Here is a 26,254-nt window from a genome sequence, read left to right as displayed (position 1 = left end):
TATTTTTTTCCATTTACAAGCACATTGAGTTTGCTTTATTTTTGTGATGTAAACACCACTGATACTCAACGCTGGAACCATTAATTCATTTTGAATTGCAGTTAAGATTATTCTATCACTTTTTTATTCACAACTGGCAATATTCTTCATTGCTGAAAGGTTGACCGTTTTTTTCTAGTTCTTTTAAATTGACAGAGCTAAGATACAAATACACGCAAAGGCATACTTCATGAGACCATATTGATAGTTCTAATTTGAATTTTACTAAACCACTTCTTCATTACATCTCAGTCCCCTTCCTTCCATGCTGAGCCCTAGTTTTTAAGGATATAGGAATGAAAGGAATATATAATTACTCATTGACTTTATTCTGTATTATTATATGCTCAAAGTCCTAAATAATACTAACAGTATTTATGACTAATGCATGAAGCCCTGAGTTCAATCCCCAGCACCGCTCCCCCCAGAAAAGAAAAAGTGAAAAACCCATGAAATTAATTTAATACAGGTTGGGCATCTCCAATCCAAAAATTCAAAACTCTCTGAAGTCTGGAACTTTTTGAATTGCCACCAAGATACCACAATAGGAAAATTCCACTCAGCTTTGTTTAATGCACTAAGTTATTAAAAGTATGATATAAAATTAACTTTAGATTATGTGTATAATGTGTATATGAAATATAAATAAATTTCATGTTTAGACTTAGGGCCTATCACCGAAATTCTTAATAACATATACACAAATGTTCCGAAATACAAAAAAATTGAAATCTGAAACACTTCTGGTCCCAAGCATTTTGGATAAGGAATACTCATTCTGTATTATCTTGTATTTAATTCAGTGTAACCAAAGTATTATATCTTAATGCACAATAAATATAAAAACTATTAATGAAATTTTTTACATTAGTTCTCATGTAAGTTTGAAATTTGGTATGTATTTTAGATTTACAGCACATCTCAATTCAGACTTTTTTTTAAATTCAGACTTCTGTATTTCCCCATTCCTTATCTTCCACATAAATCAGATACTTAGTTCCACTGTTTTGTTTTAGAAGTTTTTAATTTGTTTGTTTACTTTTACAGTACTGGGGATTGAACCTAGGGCCTTAACCTGCTAGGCAAGCACTTGATCACTGAGCTATATCCCCAGCCCCAGTTCTATTGTTTCTAATCTTTTAATTTTTTTACAACTTCATCCTTTTTCCTGACCCATCACTGCCCCCACCTCTGCCCCACCACTGCCCCACCTCTGCCCCACCTCTGCCCCACCTCTGCCCCAGTTTCAGGAATCATCATTTCTTGCCTGGGCTATTTCAAACCTTCTCAGCTGGTCTTTCTTTCACTGCCTTTCTCCCTATAAATTCACCTACTTTACAGTAAGAAGTTCTGCCTGAGTACCTCACTGTGCAACTCATATCCCGTGGTGGTTTCCCCATATTTCACAGTAGCCTGTGAGGTAAGGTGCCTGTATAATAAGAGGTACATAAAGCCACATACTGGTGGCTCATGCCTGTAATTCTAGCTACTCAGAAAATAGAGATCAGGAAGATGGTGGTTTGAAGCCAGCTTAGGCAAATAGTTCACAAGACCCTATGTCAAAAAACCCATCACAAAAAAGGGCTGGTTGAGCAGCTCAAGGTGAAGGCCTTAAGTTCAAGACCAAGTATCAAAAGAAAAAAAGAATCAGGGCTAAAGATGTCATTCTGTGGCACATGACAAGCTTAGCATTCATGAGGCCCTGGCCCTGGGTTCAATCCTTGCACTATAAAATAAATAATTTTTTTAAAAAGTTTTGAATAAATAAGATTGAGGGTAGTGATAGTTGTAATTTCAGAAAAACTGGTATGCATAATACACATAAGAAAAGAAAATATAAGCTGTAGACGGTCAGCATTTTTTGTCATTTTTTGACTGATTTATTTCCAGTATCTGTAATAATATCTGGCACATAACAGCAATTCATCAATAAGTGTTTGTTGAATAAACTAATGATGTGCATAGAAACACTCCATGCTTTATTAATTAGTCTCTTTAGGTAAAAATTAAGTTTGAAAACATTTGATATAAAATTTTACTATCTTCTTGCATTATTTTACAGAGTTTTGTGAAAGAAATCTCAAATAAATGTAATGGAGTGTAACTTTTTCCTCTTCTAGTAAACGAAGCAAAAAAGGAGATAAAAATGGAAAAGGCTTGAGGCATTTTTCAATGAAGGTGTGTGAGAAAGTTCAGCGGAAGGGCACCACGTCATATAATGAGGTCGCTGATGAGCTGGTGTCAGAGCTCACCAGCTCAGATGACCACCTGCCCGCTGACTCGGTAGGTACACCTCCAGTGTCACGTGGGTTGGCCTCTTTGGGTTGTCTGTCACAGACTTGAGGAATCAGACAAACTAGGGTTTCATGTTTTATGTTGGGGGTTTTTTGTTGTTGTTTTGAAAAGAATTCGCTTATTAAACACAGATAAAAATGTTTTTAAAATGTGATTTTGGGGGTTACTAAAGGAACAGCATATGTATATATATTCACTTATCTTATGACTTCATATCTGTTTCTGAACCATAGTGTTCTTCAGTGTCTTGCGTCAACAAAAAAATTTTTTTTTTACTTTTTTGAGAGAGTCTTGTCAAACTTCCTTGTAGCCAAGCTTCCTTAAACTCGTGATCCCCTTGCTCAGCCTCCAAAGTTGTGACATTACAAGTACACACCACCAACCTAGCACTTGCTTTTAATTAGAAAAACGGTGTGTGAACATGTTTGTTAAAAATCCAGATGTACGAAACAAAAATATTGTGGAACTGAGGTGGTGTGAGCTCAGGGCTTCCGCACTTGAGCCACACCTCCAGTCCATTTTGCTGTGGCATCTTGGGGGTGAGGGACCAACCTCAGGATCCCAAATAGCTTAAGTTTACAGGGGTAAGCTACCGGCACTCAGCCCATATGCTGCATTTTAACTTTTATTTTCTTAATGTATCTTACAAGTTGTCCTTTTTTGGGGTGTGGAGTCATTTTTTTCAGTTGACATAAAATTACAGAGGGAAATGTACTTGTCCTACATGCACAATTCCTTTTCTCTACTTATTGTTGAATGCAGTCAATGTATTCAAGTATAAAATTCTGTCCATTTTTTGGTTTTTTTTTTTTGTAGTACTGGGATTTGAACTCAGGGATTTGAACTCAGTGCTTGCTAGGAAGGCACTCTACAACTTGAGTCACTCTACCAGCCCCAGATTCTGTCAGTTTTGATAGTTATGTGCACCTGTGAATTCACCACCACAGAACATTTCATGACCCCCAAAATGTTCTTGAGCCTCCTCAAAGTGCCCCCCACTCCCACCTCCATCCCCAAGCAACCACTGGTCTGCTTTTTTATCAGTACAGATCAGTTTACACTGTTTTATGTTTTATGAAATGTAATCATACGTACTCCACACAAATAACAAATAATTAACCCCAGTGAGTACATGTCTTTAATCTCCCTTACCCCTGGCAGTTGAACCCAGGACAGGTCAGAATGTCTGGATTTCATCCAGAAATAGATGTTAAATTTAATCAAATTGTGGGTAATTTCCTGAAACTTTACAACTTTTATATGGGTGTTTTTTAAAGATTTTTTTAAACCATCTTTCAGATTTGGTTAATTGCATTATGATAGCTTTTTTTTTTTTTTTAAATAAAATGAATTTAGAGTCATTCTTTCCTTTTCTCTTCATTCTATGGCAGATTTAATAGCATTGAGTGTCAATTTCATTTCCCTAAGTTTTTATATAAATTACTTAGTCCTGCCTCCTTGGTGAGAGCATGGATATTAGATAGCTTTATCCATTACTTTTTCTGTTATAATTAATCTTTTTTAGAAGTTCTGTCTCCATTAGGGTCAGTTTGGTATTTTTGCTTTTAGAAAATCTTCCGTTTCATGCATATTGTTAAAATTATTTGGAATTTAGGGCTGGTGTGTGGCTCAAATAAGTGGTAGAGCACCCACCTAGCAAGCACAAGGCTCTGAGTTCAATCTCCAGTCCCGCCAACAAAAAAAAAAAAAAAAGGATGAAAGAAAATTATTTGGAATTATTTCCCAAAGAACTTTTTTGGTTTTCTGATATGCAGTTGTTTTGATTTTTATTTGATATTATCTTCTTTTTCCTGGCGCTGTTTTTGTTATTTTTTCACATTATGCTTTACATATTCTGGAACTTTGTTTTTTTTGGGTTTTTTTGTTACTGGGGGCTGAACTTAGAACCTTGCACTTGCTATGCAGGCGCTGTACCATTGGCCACACCTAGTCACGCCCTCAGCACCCACCTCATCGACTCTGCACTCCCCCAGTTCTTCCCCTCCAGCCACACATGCCCCATCAGGCTATCCCACTTGCTCTTCTCTTTCCCAGAACTCTTTGCTATATATATGGTATCTCTCTCTTTGTCTTTGCTAACCTTTATTCAAATGTCACTACAAGGAGGCATTTCTCCTTAGCACTTTCAACATCTAGCATGCATACATGTTCACTAACCCTCCTTCAGCACCCCTGGATATAAACAGGTTGGGTTTTTTCCGTTTGTTCACTATTGTGCTGTTTTTCTGGTAATTTGGAAGGGTTATAGCCGTAGTTGGTCAGTTGGCTATATTTTTAACTTTAAGTAGCATGTTTAATATTTTATTTCTTATCACCTATAGACAGTATCTGTCAATTATGGTGGGAGAAAGTTGTTCTCTGAATTACTTCTCCCCAGTATGGGAAGGACCTAGCTCTACAGTATGGCAACACAATTTCCTTCATTTTGAGAAAAAATAAAAAAGGGAAAAGGTCTACTGAACTGAGCAGTATGCTCAGTGATACAGTAATTACATTTTGGTGCAAGTTCTTACTCTCATTGTAGACTGAAAACAGTTTGCCAGTCATCATTGGCTCAGTGACAACACTGTGAGAAGCACAATTTTACCTAGACTAAAAACGCACATCCTTGACCAGGCCTCAGAGGCTCACACCAGTAATCCTAGGTACTTGGAAGGCAGAGAGCAGGAGGACCACTGCAAAGCCAGGTGGGCAAACAGTTCCCAAGACCGTACCTCGAAAACACCCAACACAAAAAAGGGCTGACAGAGTGGCTGAAGTGGCAGAGTGCCTGCCTAGCAAGCGTAAGGCCCTGATTTCAAACCTCAGTACTGCTGAAAAATTAGCAATTAAAAAAGCCAACATGCACCCTTGATTTTCTAAAGTGCAAATGCTTCCAAGCGTCGCAGGCCTTAGCGCACTTTGCCTCCACTACTCGTTTGTGACTGCGCGCTACCTCTTGAGCCGTCTTCATTTCACCCACAGCTGCAAGCTCCATCTCAAATGGCCTTTCTGCCACCAGAAAAAGACCTTCAGTAGTTTTGAATAGGAATTCAATGTTAATGTGACCTTTATCTCTGAGATTATTTAATGGCTCACACTGTTTGAAAGTGTTTATTTCATCTTTAGTTTGAAGGCTGTTTCACTGGGCATAGAACTCCCTCAGCACTTTGATGTTGTCTAGCATTAATAATGCAGTCTGCCGACTGTGACTATCCCGGCCTCCCGGCCCTTAGACTTGGTCACTCAATGCAAGTGCTTTGGCAGGCTTACGAACAGAAGAACATCCGGCGCCGTGTCTACGATGCCCTGAACGTGCTCATGGCCATGAATATCATCTCCAAGGAGAAGAAGGAGATCAGGTGGATCGGCCTGCCTAGCAACTCGGCCCAGGAGTGCCAGGACCTGGAGGTGAGGAGCGCCCACGGCACAGAGCGGAATGCTCCTCCAGTGACCCCTGTGTATGCTCTACTTCTCCAGGGCTCTCTCAAGCACTATAGGATTGGGGGGATTTTAGAGGTATAGTCTGCAGTCTATTTTGTAAATGATGAACGTGAAGGGCCTAAAATTTAAACGACTGGAGTTGATTTTTCCTTTTCTTAGAGAACTTTATTTCATTCTGATTTAATTCTCAGTAGTTCATCGAGTTTTGATGAATCATGTGATAAAAATCTCTTATTTGATTAAGTTATTTGATGCAAAGATAATAGATGCATTTGTCTATTTCCCATGTCTGCACAATATTCTAAGTATATTATGAAAGTTAGATTTTTATCTTTAACTCTTAGGAGCTGGAGCAACTGAATGCCATTTCATTTGTGTCTTATCAGAACGAGTAGAATGTTAAATGAGTTTTGATGTGGGCAAAACATTTTTAATTCTGTTAACTTGAAGATTCTAGAAATCTTCCCTAATGACCATGTTCCCTGACATACTGTTTCTAAATGCTTTGATGTGACATAATTTTACTGTCCTGGTCAAAATGGAGTCAACTTGATGTTAACGATGGCTTTTGGAGACATTAAGATTGTTAAGATTGGTTTTATATTTTTCTCAGGCTTCTTACCCTTCTCTCCCCCAGCAAATAAAAAGTTACTTGCTATTATACTTGTCTGTGTCAGGAGAAAACAGATGTGCATCAGAGCTTAGAGAGTAATGTTGTTCAGGTGCTAGAGTGGAGGTCTTCCCTCTCTTCTTCCTCTTAATAGAATGGAATTCAGACTTCAGTTATCAGTGATATTAAGCTGATATCCAAAGCTCATTAAGCACAGGTTAGACAGACCAAAGTCTGATCCCAAAATAAAAGCCCAAGGAAACTGTCATTATAATTGGGGAGAGAAAAAATGTAAAAAAGAGTTGCCCTGGGTTGGGGGTGTAGCTCAGTGGTAGAGCTCTTACCTAGTATACATGATATTCTGAGTTCAATCCCAGGTACCGAAGATTAAGAGACGAAAAATGTGATTATTCCTATAAAGAAATATGTATAAATTCTCTCAGAAGAGGGATAAGGGAGAACTTTGCCAAAGAAATAATGCCTGAGCTCAGTAATGAGGAAGGAGTAGGAGTTTGCCAGGTGGATAAGGGTGGGGAGGCCTTCCAGGCAGAGGCAGTGCATGGCCCAAGACAGGCATGAGAAGGCATGCTTGGAGCTGGGTGTCACCAGGGTGCAGGCATGGAGAAAGGGGTAGATTATTAAGTGCTACAGTGTGAGCCTTGTCTGTAAACAATGGAAGCTATTGACAATTATAAGAGGAGGGTTGAGGGGTGTATTTAAAGGATAATTCTATTAGTGGGTTGAGAATTGAGTTAACAGGTAAATAAGGCCTGGCGTGGTGGCACACACCTATAATCGAGGTACTCAGGATGTAGAGGCAGGAGGATCTTAGTACACACACACACAGAGTTAGATGGTGAAAGAAATGGAGTAGAAAAGGGGAATTGGACCAGGTCCAAGTTAAGCAGTGACAGTGAGGTTGGAGAGCTGTGTTAGAGAATTAGGTACAGCTTGACCTGGTTGGATGAGGGGCCAGCAGGCCAGCATGAATGTTTCAGTGAGCGTAAGTAATTTAGGGCCGAAGTATGGTGATGGTTAGAACTATTTATGAGAATTCCTAGAGCAGACCAGAGTAGAAGAGTAAACAGGAACTAATATATTGGAGTAGACAAGAAAGTTACCTTACTTGGTTGTCAAAAGATGAAAGTAAGGGCTGAAGGTGTGGCTCTAACAGTATAGCTCCTGCGGAGTAAGCATGAAACCCTGAGTTCTAACCCCAGTACCACCAAAAAAAAAAAAAAAAGATGAAAGTAAGCCGGGTATGGTGGCACACACCTGTTATTAGCCCAGTGCTTAGAAGGCAGAAGCAGCAAGATCACAAGTTCAAGGCCAGTCTGGAGTACATAGCAAGACCCTTTCTCAAAAAAGATAAAAGTACAGTTTTAAAGATCTTAATTGGCTTTAGGTGTGATTTTTTTTCCTGGAAGTTTTGGCAAGGATTTATTTTAATATAACAGGATAAAGTATGGACAAGGTGGGGAGGGTTCAAGAAAAAGAGAAACACTTTCCTGTTACGAGGGAAATGGGAACAAAGACTAGGTGTGATTTTTGGTTATTTCTTTTTTTTTTTTTTTTTGTCTTTTTTGTTTGTGTATTTTCATTTGTTTGTTTTTTGTTTTTTAGGTGTGATTTTTGAATAGGGTAATACCTCATTTTATATAGAACAGGTGTTCTGATAAGCTAAGCAGAGGAGGTTGGCTTTTTATAGGAAGAAAAGGTCTGAACAAGCAGACCTTTTTCTTCTCTCTCTCAGATAAACAACTTACATTCCACTTGGCATGGAACTCCAGCATCTGTAACTCCCATTTTGATTTGGTCTGTTGCACCTGATGCTGGAGCTGTATGCAAACCAATAACTATAATTGTTACTACCAGATGCCAATGGCTTTACCTAGTGAGATGTGAGGCCCTGAAGTGTAAGGAAATTCAGATCCCAACCTCAGCTACCTAGGCAGTTGTAAGGTTGAGGAAATGGCGTTGTCGTGAAGCTGAGAAGCTGTCTACCAAGCGTGCCTCCTACTCCAAGTAGGAAGTGTACAGAGGAAGCAAAACCTGAGTTATCAGGTCTGCTCATCTTAAAGTCCCTGCAACTGAAACCTCAGCAAGAAGCAGCTCAGTCTTGAGGGGTGATGGGCACAATCTTAACAGCAGGAACTCTGGAAGCACATGAGCTGGGTGCACTCCTAGCTCTTGCCATTCGTCAACTGAGTCACCTGGGCAGTACAAACCTATTCCCTGCATGCAAAATGGATAACAGGACTTACCGCATTGTGCAAAACGCTTACTTGAGTGTGGGACATGGGGTAAGCATAAACTAAGAGTGACTATTACTTGGATTAGAACTTAAATCATAATAGCAACAAGTACTGCATGTCAAGTACGGTCATGTCACTTAATCACAGGGGTACATTCCAAAACACTCACACTGTTGTGTGAGTATCATAAAGTGTGCTTATGAAAACCTAGTGACACAGAGCAGTCACTCAGTGTGATCTCCCAACGTAATCAAAAGACGTGGTAAACGAGATGTGTGGCACTATTTTACATGTGTAAAATAGTAGCAAGCGCACTATTTTACAGTGAAGCGGTTTTGGGGGTGATTTTGTTTTGTTTTGTTTTGTGGCAGTACTGGGGTTGAACCTAGGCCTTCACACTTGGTAGCCTGGCACTCTACCTCTTGAGCCACGCTACCTGCCGTACAGTGAACTTTTCTGTAAGTAGGAATACAGTATAAAATAAGGATAAAAGTATAGCACCTAAATACATGAAGCAGCAGCATAATCATGTGTGGTCTTTACCAAGTAACAGGCACTACACTGTAGGTTTCTCCAGTGTGCTGCCAGCACACCAGAATCACCACAGATCTGTGCTGATGCGTCCTGCGAGTGTCTCGGTGGTAAGCATGCAGCTCAGTCCTCCATGTGCCATCCTGTTGACAGACTCATCATTGTGCAGTGCATGACTGGTTGTTCTTTTTTGATGACTATGGGTACAGTTTTCACCCCCCAACCTCTGTCTTCCCAGAAAGTTTTGGTTTGCTTTATTTAGCAGTTAAAATAGGTTGAATTTCTCTAAGAAAAATTCTTGCTACCTCAGAAGAGGGGCCTGAGCAGTGAGTGGTGCACTGTACTCTGCACACATTCATACAGCTTTCTAACTTACATTTTCAAGGTAGAGAAGCAGAGGCGGATAGAGCGGATAAAGCAGAAGCGTGCCCAGCTGCAAGAGCTGCTCCTGCAGGTAACCATGCTGGGGTCTTTTCATTCCCTTCCTGCTTGGACTGTCTTTTCTGCCTCCTTTTGAATCACTTTTCTAATTGTGGTACCTTTGAGTAGTGTCTTTTAGGAGCACACGGGCCACCTTCCCTCTCCTGTCTGTCCTTTCAGGTGTCTCCTCCCCACCCTCAGTTCAAGCTTCCTGCTGTTCACTATGCAGCACTTCACTTTTGAGCTCATCCCTGCTCAGAACACATTTGAGGGGGTGGGTAGTGTTCACTGTTTATTTTATCCTTAACTTGAAATGTCAAATAGTAAACCTATTTGTTACATTTGAGGTATGTGCTTTAAGTAAAATAATTAAATCCATCTGTAATGCTTCTATCTGTGAAAGACAAGAGTGACATGAAATGGTTTAGTAAGATTTATACAAGTTACAAAACTTAAAATGCATTTCTGTTTAAAAAAAATTTTTTTTAAGCTGGGTGCCACAGGCTCAGGCCTGTAATCCTAGCTACTCAGGAGGCAGAAATCAGGAGGATTGAGGTTCAAAGCCAGTTCAGGCAAATAGTTCACAAGACCCTATCTGAAAAAAACCCATCACAAAAAAGGGTTGGTGGAGTGGCTCAAGGTTTAGGCCCTGAGTTCAAAGCCCAGTAACACCAAAAAACAAAAAACAAAAAAAAAAAAAAAGAGATTTCTCTATTCATACTATTTTAGATAATTGCCTAGAATTTGGCTCATTTTTTAAAGTACTATATAACCCTTGCATAAAATCACGTGAGGCCGGATGGACCTTTTTTCTTTTCTTTTTTAATAATTCCACTTGGTGTAAAAACTGACTTCAGGTAGGAAATACAGATGGGCCATTTTCAGTCTAATGAGATAAATTTCATACAGAAAACCTTTATTCCTTACTTTTCTTAGGAAAATGTCTTTATATAAAAAACCTTTACCATCAGTCATAAAATTCACTTTGATTTGAACACTCTAGTTCCTATTTAATTTTTGATATAATCTGATTTTCAGAAATGTAACAATAAGTTGCCAAATACCACACCAGGTTTTTTCCTATAATATTTTGTCTAATAGCCAGAATATATGATATGCTGAAATAATTCAAATGTCTTTTTTTTTTTAATATGTGCATGCAATGTTTGGGTCATTTCTCCCCCCTTCCCCCACCCCCTCCCTTACCCATCCCCCATCCTCTCTCTCTCTCCTCCCCACCCCCTCGATACCTGGCAGAAACTGTTTTGCCCTTATAATAATAGGAAGGACCAAGGGTTCTTGCTAGTTAAGATAAGGATAGCTATACAGGGAGTTGACTCACATTGATTTCCTGTGCATGTGTGTTACCTTCTAGGTTAATTCTTCTTGATCTAACCTTTTCTCTAGTTCCTGGTCCACTTCTCCTATTGGCCTCAGTTGCTTTAAGGTATCTGCTTTAGTTTCTCTGCGTTGAGGGCAACAAACGCTATCTGGTTTTTTAGGTGTCTTACCTATCCTCACCCCTCCCTTGTGTGCTCTCGCTTTATCATGTGATCAAAGTCCAATCCCCTTGTTGTGTTTGCCCTTGATCTAATGTCTGCATATGAGGGAGAACATACGATTTTTGATCTTTTGGGCCAGGCTAACCTCACTCAGAATGATGTTCTCCAATTCCATCCATTTACCAGCGAATGATAACATTTCATTCTTCTTCATGGCTGCATAAAATTCCATTGTGTATAGATACCACATTTTCTTAATCCATTCGTCAGTGCTGGGGCATCTTGGCTGTTTCCATAACTTGGCTATTGTGAATAGTGCCGCAATAAACATGGGTGTGCAGGTGCCTCTGGAGTAACCTGTGTCACAGTTTTTGGGTGTATCCCCAAGAGTGGTATTGCTGGATCATATGGCAGATCAATGTTTAGCTTTTTAAGTAGCCTCCAAATTTTTTTCCAGAGTGGTTGTACTAGTCTACATTCCCACCAACAGTGTAAGAGGGTTCCTTTTTCCCCTCATCCTCGCCAACACCTGTTGTTGGTGGTGTTGCTAATGATGGCTATTCTAACAGGAGTGAGGTGGAATCTTAGTGTGGTTTTAATTTGCATTTCCTTTATTGCTAGAGATGGTGAGCATTTTTTCATGGTTTTTTTTTTTTTTTGGCTATTTGAATTTCTTCTTTTGAGAAAGTTCTGTTTAGTTCACTTGCCCATTTCTTTATTGGTTCATTAGTTTTGGGAGAATTTAGTTTTTTAAGTTCCCTATATATTCTGGTTATCAGTCCTTTGTCTGATGTGTAGCTGGCAAATATTTTCTCCCACTCTGTAGGTGTTCTCTTCAGTTTAGAGACCATTTCTTTTGATGAACAGAAGCTTTTTAGTTTTATGAAGTCCCATTTATCTATGCTATCTCTTAGTTGCTGTGCTGCTGGGGTTTCATTGAGAAAGTTCTTACCTATACCTACTAATTCCAGAGTATTTCCTACTCTTTCCTGTATCAACTTAAGAGTTTTGGGGCCTGATATTAAGATCCTTGATCCATTTTGAGTTAATATTGGTATAGGGTGATAGACATGGATCTAGTTTCAGTTTTTTGCAGACTGCTAACCAGTTTTCCCAGCAGTTTTTGTTGAAGAGGCTGCTATTTCTCCATCGTATATTTTTAGCTCCTTTGCCAAAGACAAGTTGGTTATAGTTGTGTGGCTTCATATCTGGGTCCTCTATTCTGTTCCACTGGTCTTCATGTCTGTTTTTGTACCAGTACCATGCTGTTTTTATTGTTATTGCTTTGTAATATAGTTTGAAGTCGGTTATCGTGATACCTCCAGCATTGTTCTTTTGACTGAGTATTGCCTTGGCTATTCGTGGCCTCTTGTGTTTCCATATAAATTTCGTAGTAGATTTTTCGATCTCTTTAATGAATGTCATTGGAATTTTGATGGGAATTGCATTAAACATGTAAATTACTTTTGGGAGTATTGACATTTTTACTATGTTGATTCTACCAATCCATGAGCATGGGAGATCTCTCCACTTTCTATAGGCTTCCTCAATCTCTTTCTTCAGAAGTGTATAGTTTTCCTTGTAGAGGTCATTCACATCTTTTGTTAGGTTTACACCTAGGTATTTGATTTTTTTGAAGCTATTGTAAATGGAATTGTTTTCATACATTCTTTTTCCGTTTGCTCATTGTTAGTGTATAGAAATGCTAATGATTTTTCTATATTGATTTTATATCCTGCTACCTTGCTATAGCTATTGATGATGTCTAGAAGCTTCTGAGTAGAGTTTTTTGGGTCTTTAACGTATAGGATCATGTCATCTGCAAATAGGGATATTTTGACAGTTTCTTTACCTATTTGTATTCCTTTTATTCCTTCTTCTTGCCTAATTGCTCTGGCTAAGAATTCCTCATTCTGGTTTATTTCACTTGAGTCATCTCCAGTTGCATCCATTTTCCTGCAAATGACATAAGTTCATTCTTTTTTATGCAAGACTAATGTTCCACTATGTATGTACCATATTTTCTTTATTCATTTGTCTGCTGGTGGGAACCTGGCTGAATCCATAGCTTGGTTATTGTGAATACTGCTTCAATGAACCTGGGTGTCCATGTGTCTCTACTGTACGCTAACTTTCTTTGGGTATATGCCCAAGAACAGTATAGCAGGGTCATGTGCCAGCCCTAGTTTTTAATTTTTTGAGGAGTCTCCATACTACTTTAGTGGTTGAGAGTTCCTTCCTCACCACCGTCTTCATCCTCCCTGGCATTTGTTGCTTGTTTTATTGATGGCAGTCATTCTGATTGAGGTGAGATGGAACACACACACACACACACACACACACACACACACACACACACACACAATGATGGCAGTCATTCTGATTGAGGTGAGATGGAACACACACACACACACACACACACACACACACACACACACACACGTGTGAAACAGACACAAGTTCCAAAAGGGTTCTGAGGAAATTCCAGGATGGCCCCATCCCAGGGCTTAGAGACCATGGGCTGGTGGGCAATGGACAGATAACTCTGCAGGGTCAGGGAAGACACAGGCAGCCAGGGACAGGGTAGTGTAGAGGTGGGAGGAGCAGCTCCTGGCAGATTCCGCAGGGAGGAGCACAGGGTAAAGTAGTCAGCTTTCAAACTCTTTTTAAAGCTGCAGAATATGCACTTCCAAAAAAACTTATTTGGAAACCCAATCTAAAAAATACATAAAATGCCTGTTCCAGGGGCAGCCACGGGGTGAAAACCAGACAAAAATGAATGCAGCATGCAAGTAAGAAACAGGGATGGGGATGGAACATGGCCTCTGGGCTTCCTGCTGCCTCTCTTCCACCTGCACTACTCCTCTACCTCCCTGCTTCCTCTCCTTCCTCCTTCATGATCAAGACCATCCTGGCAGCACCAAATTCTTCTCTTGCCTGATCTTTACATGAATATGAGAAACAAAACAAAACCCCAAAGCAAATATATATAAAGACATTTGTCCTTAATGAATATTGATGCAAAATCCTCAATAAAATAATGGCAAACGGAATTCAACAACACATCAAAAAGATCATTCACCACGACCTAGTAGGCTTAAATTCAAGGGCCTCATGCTTGCTAGGTAGGTGCTCTACCACTTCAGCCACACCCCCAGCCCTCCTTTGTTTTAGTCTTTCTTTTTTTTTTTTTTTTTTTTTGCAGTACTGGGGTTTGAACTCAGGATCTACACCTTGAGCCACTCCACCAGCCCTTTTTTGTATGGTTTTCTTCAAGATAGGCTCATGCCCTGGCTTGCTTCAAACCATAATCCTCCTGATTTCTGCCTCCTGAATAGCTAGGCATAAGCCACCAGTGCCTGGCTCAATTTTTAAAGGAGGATCTTACATTTTTGTTCAACCTCAGACCATGATTACCTGTGCCTCCCTCATACCTGGGATGACAGCTGTGTACCACCATACCTGGCTTGATTGTTGAGATGGGGTCTTGCTAACTTTTTGCTGAGGCTGCTCACATCTTCCCAATCTCTACCCCCAAGTAGGTGGGATCATAGATATGAGGTACCACATCCGTCCCATAGAAAGTAAATTAAACAAGCTGTCTCTGAACACTAATCGTTTGCTGTGACTAAGCTAGTTTGATTTTTTTAATAAATAAATGTCCCAGCTCACTTGTGTCATATGACCCAGGCAACCATTACCTATATGACACCTCCATTTGCTCCTTGGTAATTTAGGAAAGGAATCGTGAGTACATTACACCTATAGATAACTCACATACCCTACTCCATGTATCTAATTGTCCCTTCTTGCCCTACACAGAAAAGTTCTGCATTGTGCCTTAGAATGCACAGTGGCAGTGAGCGAGGGCAGAGATGCAGGTCTGGGGATGCCAGCCCCACCAGCAGCCAGCTGAGCACTGAAAGGGTTCTATGGCTTCAAAGCACTTGTATGTCCCCGGGCTAGATGACCTAAATGATGTATTTGACCCTAAACTCTCAGGAGGCTGTGTGAGATAAATGAAAGCGTAAGGTCACTTATAAGGTGTCACTGCTGCCCTGTTGCTCTAATGGCAACACCTATGTCTGTGAGACATAGGTGTTTCCTACACCTATGTCTGTGAGATCTGTTTGTGTGGGTGATGAAGCCTGAGGCTCATCACTCACCATGCTAGACACTGTAGAAGTGTGTATTTCCCTTCAAATATGTTTACTGAAGTGAGTTATTCTAATCTTTTTTCTTAAATGCTCATTTTTTTAGTTCAGTAGTATAGGTGGGCTGCCTCTTTAAATGCTCGAACTTGAAGCTATATTTTAAATTACTCTATTAATTCATTTAAATCTCATCTCACTTAACCTCATTAAATGGCTACCTTCTTTTTATTGACTATTACAGCAAATTGCTTTCAAGAACCTGGTACAGAGAAATCGGCAGAATGAGCAGCAAAACCAGGGCCCTCCAGCTCTGAACTCCACCATCCAGCTACCATTCATCATCATCAACACCAGCAGAAAGACTGTCATCGACTGCAGCATCTCTAGTGACAAGTGAGCAGGGGCAGGGCGGGCACAGGCATGGGTGCCATTTGCAGCTGGGTGAACTCCAGCACTCGCCTTCCACAGGCACTGTACTGCCTGTGATCCGCGTGCAGTGGTGCCTGGACCCAAGCTTCCACAGGCCGTGCAAGGTGCTGGGACAGGAAAAGAAAAACAGTGAGAAAGACTTTCAAAACTATTGGAGCTGGGCACAAGGGCTCAAGCATGTAATCCTAGTTAATCCAGAGGCAGAGATTGGGGAGGATCACTGTTCTAGGCCAGCCTGGCAAAAAGTTCATGAGATCCTATCTCAAAAATAACCAGTGCCGAAAGGGTCAGGGTGTGGCTCAAGTGGTAGAGCACCTGGCTAGCAAGCCCAGAGGATTATGGGTACCAATCACCCAGGCTGGGGTCTGGAGGGCTCCATGCACTGGGTGGTCACTGACTCATGCATTGCCTGGCGCCCCTGTGTGGAGTAGCCTGTCCGCACTTGTCCCTCAAGGCAGGTCTGCACCCCTGGCTGTTGGTTCTTTGGTGAAGCAATCTTCCCTGTAATTAGCCAGGAGGCTTTCTCACACTGAGGATTAAGTTTGAAAGCCATTTGCTTCTACCACATGCCTGAAGTCATTCCTTTGGCAGGCACCCGCTTCAGATTTTTTTTTTTTTTAAATAACTCATTAGTATACTTTATTCAAAGTCATATGCTTCACATTATTTCAGTATAGCATTTTTGGGTTGGGGTGTGTCTGATTTTGAGTGGTAGCTCACCTGCATGGCAATCATAATGCCCTGAGTTCAAGCCCCAGTACTACCAAAATAAAAAAGCATTTTTACTTTTAATGGTAAGTTTTCCCTGATCTAAGATCTAACATAGCATGTTTTACCCTCACATGATTTTAGTTGAGAGAATTCCATGGTGAGATAAAACTCACCATTGTCACAGAAACTTCTTTTGACGCCTGTCCACATAGAGCTGAGGCCTGACCTCAGAGACCGGAGGACTGCTCACCAACATTCTGGTCAGATGCTCTGCCACTTGAGTGGTGTCCCCAGCCTTTGTTTTTTGTTATTATTTTGTTTTTCAGGCAGGATCTTGGTTTATAAACCAGGCTAGCCTCTATCCCACTGAAGCTGAGACTGGTTTCAAAGTCATCCTTCTGCCTCAGCCTCCTCAGTACTGGGGTTACAGCTGTGCACCACTGTATCTCTCTCACATTTGCTTCTTGATTGATGTGCTAGGCAGCTAGGCATCCAGCCTGGACACTTTTCAAGAACATTTGGAAATGTGCTATATACTTATTATATGTGACACTTTTTCTTAAGACATTTCACTCCTTAGCCCTTCTGGACAGAGCTAGTGTCACTTTAATTTGTTAAAAGTCTTCCTCTTAAGCCAGGCAGGCTGAGTGCTTGTAGACCCAGCTACTCAGGAGGCTGAGACAGGAAGATTCCTTGAGCTCAGGAATGCAAGACCAGCTTGGGTAACACAGCGCAACCAAGTCTCAAAAAAAGTCTTCCATTTATGGTTGACTGATGTGTCCTGAGGCTAACACTTGACTCTTGACAGTGAAGTAAGCATTTAAAATGGGTTTTTCCTACAAGCTGATAAGCCAGCTTACAATAGGAGTATGGCATACCAACCCAGAGGGACTTTTCTCTAGGGCAGGGCTGAAGACAACATTGGGGAAATGTTGGATTTAGAACAAAATTTCTATCTCCTGTTTGCAACAGCATTAGGGCTAAAGTTTATAAAGTGTTGTCTGCCTTAGAAAACTTGTTTTGATAGGACAGGCAGTTTATTTGAGATGTCATAAACACAGACCACAACAGAATGATTCTGCTCTAAAGGTAAGTTTCTGGTACAGTAGCTGAACTTGGGCCACTTTCTGTCACTTAAAGGCAGGGCTGGGGTGTTGCTTAAGGGAGAACACTTGCCTAGCGTGCAAAGCCCTGGATTTCATCCCCAGCCCTGCAGAAATAAGTAAGTAAATACAGCATAGAGTGCAATCCTTCACTCCTCTTCATTGCTCTGCTAATAACCCCATCCTTACTTCATTTCCTTATACAGGTTTGAGTACCTTTTTAATTTTGACAACACCTTTGAGATCCATGACGACATTGAAGTGCTGAAGCGGATGGGAATGTCCTTTGGTCTGGAGTCCGGCAAATGTTCCCTGGAGGACCTGCAGCTGGCTAAGTCGCTGGTGCCAAAGGCTTTAGAAGGCTACATCACAGGTGTGATAACTGGCACTGTCACGTGTCACAGGTGTGATAACTGGCACTGTCACGTATCACAGGTGTGATAACTGGCAGTGTCACGTGTCACAGGTGTGATAACTGGCAGTGTCACGTGTCACAGGTGTGATAACTGGCACTGTCACGTGTCACAGGTGTGATAACTGGCAGTGTCACGTGTCACAGGTGTGATAACTGGCAGTGTCTTGTGTCCCTGATTGATAAATGTCTGATTCTCTCAGAGAAAGCTGTGTAATTTTAGGAAATCTGGTTTCATCAAATTGTGTATAGTAAATTTAGGAACTTTTTTCAAAAATTAGATTAGGTGTGGCTGTTACGACATTGTGACTTTACATCTGTACAACATACACCACGTAGTTCTACACTGGTTGACTCACCACTGATTTTCTCTGTCATTCCCAGGCCTCTCATTAGAGTAAGCTTTTATAAAAGCTTGATGGCGTTTTTAAAAATCCTCTCTGTGCCCTCTGAACACTAAAAAGGCAACTTTGGGCAGTTTACAAAAGAAAGTAGCTGTCCCCACCCCTCTGCCATGTAGTGCTTTTCTGTATCTGTTATCTGTGTATTCTTAACATAGCAAATGTCATCCAATTAAAATTGAATTCAGAGAGGAGGGATGTAGTACAAGTTGAAGTATCAGAAAACAGTAGAACAGGGCAGATGGGCTCATATTTCTATTCACCGTTCCTCTGTACAAGAACTTTCAAGGCAATGGTTACTTCCTGTTCCTTCTCCCTCCCCTCAGGCTTACGTGTCTTGACTGGACAGCCAGTGGACACACAAGACTTTCTGCATGTACTGTGTGAAGAGTCACAGCACAGTGGACACTGTGTGTGACTTCACTCCGGCTTAGGAGAGCCCACTGTGTGTGTGCCCTTCCAGCCCTTGAAATTTAAATGGCCACTCGCAAATTTCTTGTTTATCATTCATTTGCATGCCTTTAAAGATAAAAACAAAGTGATAAACCAGAAACAATTATGTTGTTTGGCCTACTTCTGACCTTTCTGTAAATAAGGTCATAGTGATAGATTCTCTAGTGATTTGGTCTTGTTTTGCTCAACATCGTGGTTCTCAGATTCATCCACGTGATTTAATGCAGCTTTAATACATGTGTTTTTACTTCTGTATAAAATTCTACTTTATAACTGTATCAGTTTATTTGTTAATTTTACTAATGATAAACCCTTAGTTTGGTTCGGGGTTTGTTTTTTTAAAAACAAACTTCAATCCTACAGCCTTTCTGCCTCATTTCTTGATAGGAAAATAAGTGGATCTGAGAGCATTCCTCTCCGTATAGACCAGTGCCCTGTGCAAACAGGTTGGAATTGTCAGTCAAGCTCATCTTCAGGCAAATTTTGATGGCAAAAGCTTTTCAATTTTACAAATTTATATTCTCACCTGCAGAGTAGAAGGGTCCTGTTTTCCCAGTCAGGTGGTTCTGAAATAGTATCATTGTAACTTTTTTAAATTAAGCTTTAATTCACTTGAGTCTTTTGCTCCCATTTCCCGTATGGGGAGCAGCAAATATTTCTACAATTTTTTTTTCTACTTCTCCCCCACTTTAACCTGTTATACTAAAATAAATCCTTGCTAAAAAAAAAAAGAAAAAAGTTTAATTCACATACCATAAAATGTTCAAGTGTGCAGCTCAGTGTTGCTTGTTAGAGTCATCACCACTGTCTCGTTCCAGAGCATGGAAGAAACTCCACACCTGGTGGTGTCACTCACCATGCCATGCCATGCCATGGCCCGGGCCCCAGCCTCCTCCTGCAGCCACCAGTGCACTTTCTGTCACCATGGGTTTGCCTCTTCTGGATGTTTCATGCAAATGGCTTTTCATACAGTGCATGGCTTATTATGGCTGCTTCTTTCATTAGAATGTATTTCACATTCATCCGTGCTGTGAGGACAGGTTAAGTATCTCTTGTTCAAATGTTTAGGACCAGTTCCTGATTCTGGAGATTTTTGGATTTGTGGGATATTTGCATTTGCTTAATGAGATTATCTTATGGCTGAGAACTGAGTTGTTTTCTTTTTTTTGCTGTACTGGGGTTTGAACTCAGGGTCTCATCCTTGCTGGGCAGGTGCTCTACCGCTTTAGCCAGTGCACAAGCCCCTGAGACCCAAGTCAGAAAGAGAATTTCATTTCATTTCATAGACGCCCCCCCCGTACGTGCAGTGATTTCATAGGCTGTGTTGGTGTGGGGTGTTTTGTTTTGGGGGTAGGTTGACAGTTTGTTTTGGCAGTACCAGGATGTGAACTCAGTGCCTGTGCTTGCCATGAAGGCCTTCTACCACTTGTGCCAGGCCCCTACCCACATTTTTCCACTTTTGGCATTATGTCAATGCTCAGAAAGTTTGGGATTTTGGAAAATTTTAGGTTTGGGATTTTTGAATTAAGGTCCTGTAATCATTCCTCTTTATTGACAAATATTTTATTGGATGATGTACCACATTTTGTTTTGTCCATTCATCATTTGGTGAACATTTGGATTATTTAGTTTTAGCTATTTCAAATGATGCTACTTTAAATATTCTTGTGTAAGTTTTTTTTTTTATTTTGATGGTTTTTTTTTTTTTTTTTTTAAATGTTTTCAGCTATTGGCTATATGCCTAGGAATGGAATTGCTGGTTATACGTACAAAAGGCATATTAAACGAAATGTAAGCAGAAAGGCAATTTCATTTTATTTGCTTTCGCCCTTTGCCCCCTCAGAGGTTTGTTGAGTGAGGTTGATGTTTCAGTTGGCAGCATCTGCTCTTCAGCGACCCCTGCATCCCTCCCCCGGCCAGCCTGTTGGATTGCCACCTGCTCCCTCTCCCCACACTCTCAGCACAGGTCCCATGCTTCTTTTGCAGCCTGGTCAGACGAGACTCCGGCAGGGTCTGAATAAAGGGCATACTCAGTAAATCAGCAGAACTTTATTTTTGCTCACTCCCAGTGAAAGGCTGGGGCGATTAGGCGGGCTCTGGCTTTGATCTCTCCCTGACCCTGTTGCAGTCTGGGATGCAGTTTTTCTAGTCCTTCAAAGGAGGAAACGTGTGGCGTTAGTGTGGCGAGGGATGGAGTGGCTGTTGGGTAAGAGTGTGAGAACTATTGTGTGGGGACCTGTGATCATGTGAAAGAAATGTAGGCTTTTCGGATCCATTGTGAAAAGAAAATGGAGTCTGTTATGCTTACAAGCAATAAATAGCTGTGTTCTAACAGAAAGTTTCCATAGTCCCCTGTGTTAATTAATATGCAACACAGGATTCTGGCTTTAATTTTGTTTTCTTCTTGTACAGACCTGTTCTTATTTAGTGTATTTAAAGTCTCTATTCTCAGAATTGAAGTCCTTTTTAAATTTTTTTTTTTCACAGCTGCCTTAGCCTGTGAAGAAAAAGGCTCACAGGCCACTCTAAAATTAATGTAGTCATTTAGTTTACTCATTTCCTACATGAGAATAGCTTCTCATTTGCTTAGAAAGTAGCCGTATACCAGAAATTCCAATCTTACTACACAGAGCTCCAATTTTTTGCACAGTAATTACAATTTTTTCAGTACTAGGGTTTGAACTCAGGGCCTCACACTTGCTAGGTGAACTTGAGCCAGTTCACCAGTTCCTTTACTTCTTTATTTTTTGAGACAAGAGTCTTTCTGTATTGCCCAGGTTGGCCTCAAATTCACTGTATAACCCAGGCTGGTTGTGAACTTATGCTCATCCTGCCTCAGGTGTGCACTCCTGTGTCCAGCTTTAAAAAAATCTTATTAGTTAAAATAAAAGCTATTTGGGCAAATTGTATTTTCTGAGTGGAGAGGTTGGGTCTTACCTATGGTGTAAGTAAGATCATTTCTTTTTAGAAGTGTATTTCTGATGTTTCTACTACCTGTTCCTTACAGTTCCTGCCTTTGAGCTCACATTCTAGTTAGGGAGGTAAGAATCAAGTAAAATTACAGTAGAATTGGTCAGTGTTGTAATAGGAGAAATATGGCATACACATAGAAAGTGAGATTGCAAGGGTGTCCCCATACTATTTTCTGTAAACTAAAACAGTAGTGTCTTCCTCACTCCCATTAAAATATAGCTGCGTGAAAACTTGAGCCTGGCATGGTGGTACACACATGTAATCCCACACTTGGGAGGCTGAAGCAAGAGGGTCACAAGTTTGAGGCCAGCCTGGACTATGTACTGAGACTCTGTCTCAGAAAAACAACTGAACAAACAGTAACCTTTGGAAAGTCAGTGCTTGTTTAAATTACAAAGCAAAAGACACAAAGAAAACACTTGTCAGACAAAAGAACCCATCTTTGAGGAGCAATAGCATCGGGTTCACTAGCAGGCGCTTAAAAAGACGCAACAGCTGGGGGGTTTTTGGCAAAAATGTGTCCGTCTGTCTGTCTGCTCCATAATCAGGATGTCCTTATGAAAGATACTTCTAATCTGCCTGCCTCTTTCCCCATTCTTGGCTTTGGCTGTTAACACCACAGTCAAGGTGTTTTGGGGTGGGGACAAAGGGTATCCACTGTGCCCGGTGAGCTGCCTTCTCAGGGTCTCATCTAAGAAAAAGGAGGCTCAGATGTTTTACTTTAATTCTTTCTCCCTGCTCTTGTGGCATAGAAGTTTTTCTTCTATGAAAGAAGGTGAAGAAGCCTTCACCTCCCGGGGTAGGCAGGAGAGTCGTGTCCCTGTTACTCACAAGGGCTTGGGCTCAGACTGCAGTGGTGGTGGCCACAGAGTTTCCAGAGCCTGCATTCTGTTTTTCTTTTCTGTCAGATATCTCCACAGGACCTTCTTGGTTAAATCAGGGACTACTTTTGAACTCTACCCAGTCAGTTTCAAGTTCAGATCTGACCACCGGTGCCACCTCACCACAGTCAAGGTAGGTATGGTTTCAGGGTGTTAACAAAGCAAAGCCCCAAGTACTGACTGTGGGGGAGAGTGAGAACTGAGGCCCTGCTGCACCTGCGAGTTGGTGGCAGAAGGCGCCCGGCTTCTCCTTCCAGTGTTTCAGGCCAGTGTTGAGCCAAGTGTCTGTGCCGCACTAATGACCCTGTTGTTTTAACTGTTTGCCAGTGTAAACCAGGGGTTGAGCTTGGATGCTGAAGTGGCCTTAGCAACGGGGCAGCTCCTTGCCCCAAACAGTCACCAGTCCAGCAGTGCGGCCTCCCACTGCTCCGAGTCCCGAGGCGAGACCCCCTGCTCGTTCAACGAGGAAGACGAGGAAGATGACGAGGGGTCCTCCTCCCCAGAATAAAGACGGGAGAAAACTCACGCCTTCATAGATACTCATGTGTGTTCTTAGTGTGAGCTCTTGTTTTTGAAACGATTGCTTCAGTCTTGCCTTTGTTTGCACTGTGTGTTCCATGAAAACTGGAGAAGCACAAATTACACGAAGGCCAAGGTGATTGAAGTGAAAGTTAATGTAGCGTGAATGAAAGCTGCCCAGCAGAGTGGGAGAGCCCATCGCAAACAAAGCATGTGTTCTGAGGAGGCAGGGGGAGTAATCCCTGAAGAATTGCTGGTGTGGATGAAGCTCGTTTATTTCCCATGAGTGGGACCTTTGCCTTCTCCACACCCACGTCATCATTGTAGCACCAAGACTGCTCCAAGGAGCAGCAGGGATGCTGGGCTGCCTTTCCCCAGGCAGTGAACAGGAACGTGCCCAGTGGGGGTGGGCAGAGGGGTGAGGGAGCATGGGTTAGCTGCTGAAGTAGTTGGGAGCCTAGTTGAGATGCTTTACGCATCTGCTGCCTTAGATAGCTTCTAGGAAGGAGCAAGTGCTAACTCTTACGTCCTTACGTGACATTTAGAATAATTTATAGCGAGACTGGAATGGCCGTGATTAGCTAGTGCATTGGTGCATGGAATTTCCTAGGGCTCCTTCTGAGAACCAAGATAGCATAGCATTTCCATGTGCCAGCATTCTAGATCCAGAGTCCTGCTGAGAGGAAAGGAAGCTGTACCTGTGTGTGCCTCACACAGCTTTTCCATTTAGAGTGAAACAAGCAAATTCCTTTGGCCAGTTGCCTGCCCACAGCTCTCTGCAATAACTGTCTGATCTAGTGTGCAGTTTGTGAAAATGAACCATGTGTCATTAGTTTTGTCTTGAAAGAAAAGTTGATTTCAAGAATATGAACAGCAATGTTTCCTTGTACATTGTTACCTTTTTTCACATTTTAATTAATCAAAATGACCTTATTAGATTTATTCCTGGGTAAATTGTATTTCAAACTAATCTGATATTCCATGTTCCTGTGGAAAGCCTTGAACAGCCCCGTTGACTGGATAAGTAGTAGTGCAGTGTGTAGCCCATGATTTCAAAGCCAAAGATGTCCTTGGAGTTGCTGCACTGACATGTCCCTGGCGCTGCTCCTCTTATGGAGGACTGAGTGGACATCCACTACCAGAACCACCAGCGTAGATCCAGGTCAAGTCCTTGGAAGGAGCGTAGAGTCACAGAGAGGCAGAATGAACTGTAAAACCTTGACCCCAGTTCTCAGGGTTTGTCCTGAGCTGTATGTCTGGCCTATGGACCTGGCACCAAGCTGGTCCAGACTGGCTCTTCTCTGAGTCTCTAGGCAGGTGCAGGCTCTATCCCGACATGCTTTCCTGCTCACAGTGAGCTGGATGGGCAGGTTTGGCTGGCTTCAATTGTTTATTAAGGCCATAAACATAAACATGAACATAAAAATTCAGCTTGGGCTTCTCGGAGGACAGAGCTGTCATTCTGTCAGGATGAAGCCATAGAGCAGGCCAAGTGTCCAAGGGGCAGGCAGGTGACAGATTTCAGGGAATTCTGGGCATGAGCTCTCAAGCACATCTCTCAGGCTGTTAGAGGGAGTTGTCAGAGTCTGGTCTAGGCTGCAGCGGTTCTGAGGCCCACTGTGGGAGCTTTTTTCCTGCTGGAAAACTGTTGCCTCATACACCAGGTAAAGTGGGATTTCCTTCCCAACCGTCCTGAAAGGGGCCATTGCCTCCTTTTCTGGCCTCAACCCTTGTCTGTACTTGAAGGGGGCTCAGCAGGGACCTGCAGAGGCCACAGGTCCCTAGAGACATTTCAGAATTTAGGACATGAATTATACCCATTCCTTTACCTAGTAGCAAAATCCTTGCTGGAGTTCTTAGAAAAGTTCCTTCTCTTTCCTCTGTTTCTGTTATAGTGCTTTAAGCGGCTAAAACGTGGTAGTGCCTCACCATGACCGTCTCAGTCATCCCCGCCTGGTGTTGGCAGGAGTAGCCCTATTCCTTGGCGGTGTTTGGTTTACAGCTGAGATGTCTGTCAGACGGACAGTGGTCACTGGGACATGTTACCGGTCTCAAAGCTTACCTGGAGGACACAGGTGAGGTGTCGAGACGAGTTGTACTTGTCTCCCACATCTCCTCTGCGCCCAGCGTTCGCTGTGTCACAATTCCATGCAGAAATGAAAGTGAAAAAATGGGAGAAGGGCTGGCGGGAGTGGCTCAAGCAGTAGAGCCCTGCCTGGCAAGCTTGAGGCCCTGAGTTCAAGCACCAGTGCCGCCCAAAAAAAATGGGGAAACTGGTCACAACGCCCATGCTTTTGTGGAGTGGCTCACAGGGCTATGTACACGCACAGCACCCTTGGGGTGGGAGGCTGGTCACGCTCTGCTTTTTTGGGAGTTCAGTAGCCTGCACCCCTCGAGGGTCTGTTTGGCTGCTTCCCGGTCTGTGTGGCACCATCATAAGTTCCTGCTCCACTGAGCATGTGCGCAGCTGGTGCGGCCTGCAAACTTGACCCTCTCAGGAAGAGCGGCACCACCAGGGTGATGGCAGTGTGCAGGCCCTTGGTGCCCACCAGGCTTCCTTTCACCCCTACCCACTGGACGTCTCCCTCGTCCGTGCTCTCCATTCATGTAGCAGAAAGCGGAGCAAAGGAGGCTGTCAGCTGTCATGGCGGCTCTCACCTCTACACAGTGCCTGCTGCCTGGGTAAACGAGGCATGGAGCCACCATGTGTCCTTTGAAGTTTGATTCTTTAAAATGTGTTTTGCGGGGGGGCGGGGGGGATCTGTAGCTTCTGCTATTTTACCAGGATGAAAAAGGGAACACTTCCCCTTAGCAAAATTCACAGTTACAATGATACTCTGCCATTCTTGAAAAATAATGCCAGGTCTGTCCTCAAAAAGGAGTAGTACCTTCAGATTGTGCAGTGGAGCTGTCTGCAGACACCTGAAACTTGTTCTTTCTAAATCAAGACTCTTTAAGGCCAGTGGCCTAGGTCCTGGCACGGTCGGGCACCGTGTGCATGTTGGGCGAGTTAGCAGGTGCCGCCTTGGCTTTGCCTGCCATCACCACACTCGAGAGGCTGACTTAAATAATTCTTCTGAAGGCCTGTTTACTCTCACGCTCCCCCCCCCTGCCAAAAGGGG

General features: G+C 42.2%; 1 protein-coding gene and 1 long non-coding RNA gene across 31 annotated transcripts in view; both read left to right on the top strand.

Moving 5' to 3' along the window:
• Tfdp2 (transcription factor Dp-2) overlaps positions 1 to 23,138 on the top strand; it is a 152,821-nt gene extending 129,683 nt beyond the window's left edge. For all 30 annotated transcript variants that reach the window (XM_074059093.1, XM_074059092.1, XM_074059098.1 and 27 more), the window contains 7 exons: positions 2,160 to 2,322; positions 5,602 to 5,745; positions 9,560 to 9,628; positions 15,492 to 15,643; positions 17,700 to 17,866; positions 22,641 to 22,746; positions 22,941 to 23,138. In XM_074059093.1, coding sequence (XP_073915194.1) covers positions 2,160 to 2,322; positions 5,602 to 5,745; positions 9,560 to 9,628; positions 15,492 to 15,643; positions 17,700 to 17,866; positions 22,641 to 22,746; positions 22,941 to 23,121 — 982 coding nt within the window. In that variant the 3' untranslated portion in view covers positions 23,122 to 23,138. The remainder of the gene's footprint in view (positions 1 to 2,159; positions 2,323 to 5,601; positions 5,746 to 9,559; positions 9,629 to 15,491; positions 15,644 to 17,699; positions 17,867 to 22,640; positions 22,747 to 22,940) is intronic.
• LOC141418470 (uncharacterized) lies at positions 17,873 to 21,097 on the top strand. Its single transcript, XR_012443105.1, has 2 exons — positions 17,873 to 18,021; positions 18,053 to 21,097. It is a non-coding gene; the product is annotated as an uncharacterized lncRNA (long non-coding RNA).
• Positions 23,139 to 26,254: the final 3,116 nt, after the last annotated feature.

This window comes from Castor canadensis, chromosome 17 (genome assembly GCF_047511655.1).
Source record: "Castor canadensis chromosome 17, mCasCan1.hap1v2, whole genome shotgun sequence".
Lineage (NCBI taxonomy): Eukaryota > Metazoa > Chordata > Mammalia > Rodentia > Castoridae > Castor > Castor canadensis.
The sequence above is the reverse complement of the archived record's forward strand: the minus strand, read 5'-3'. Positions and strand labels throughout refer to the sequence as shown.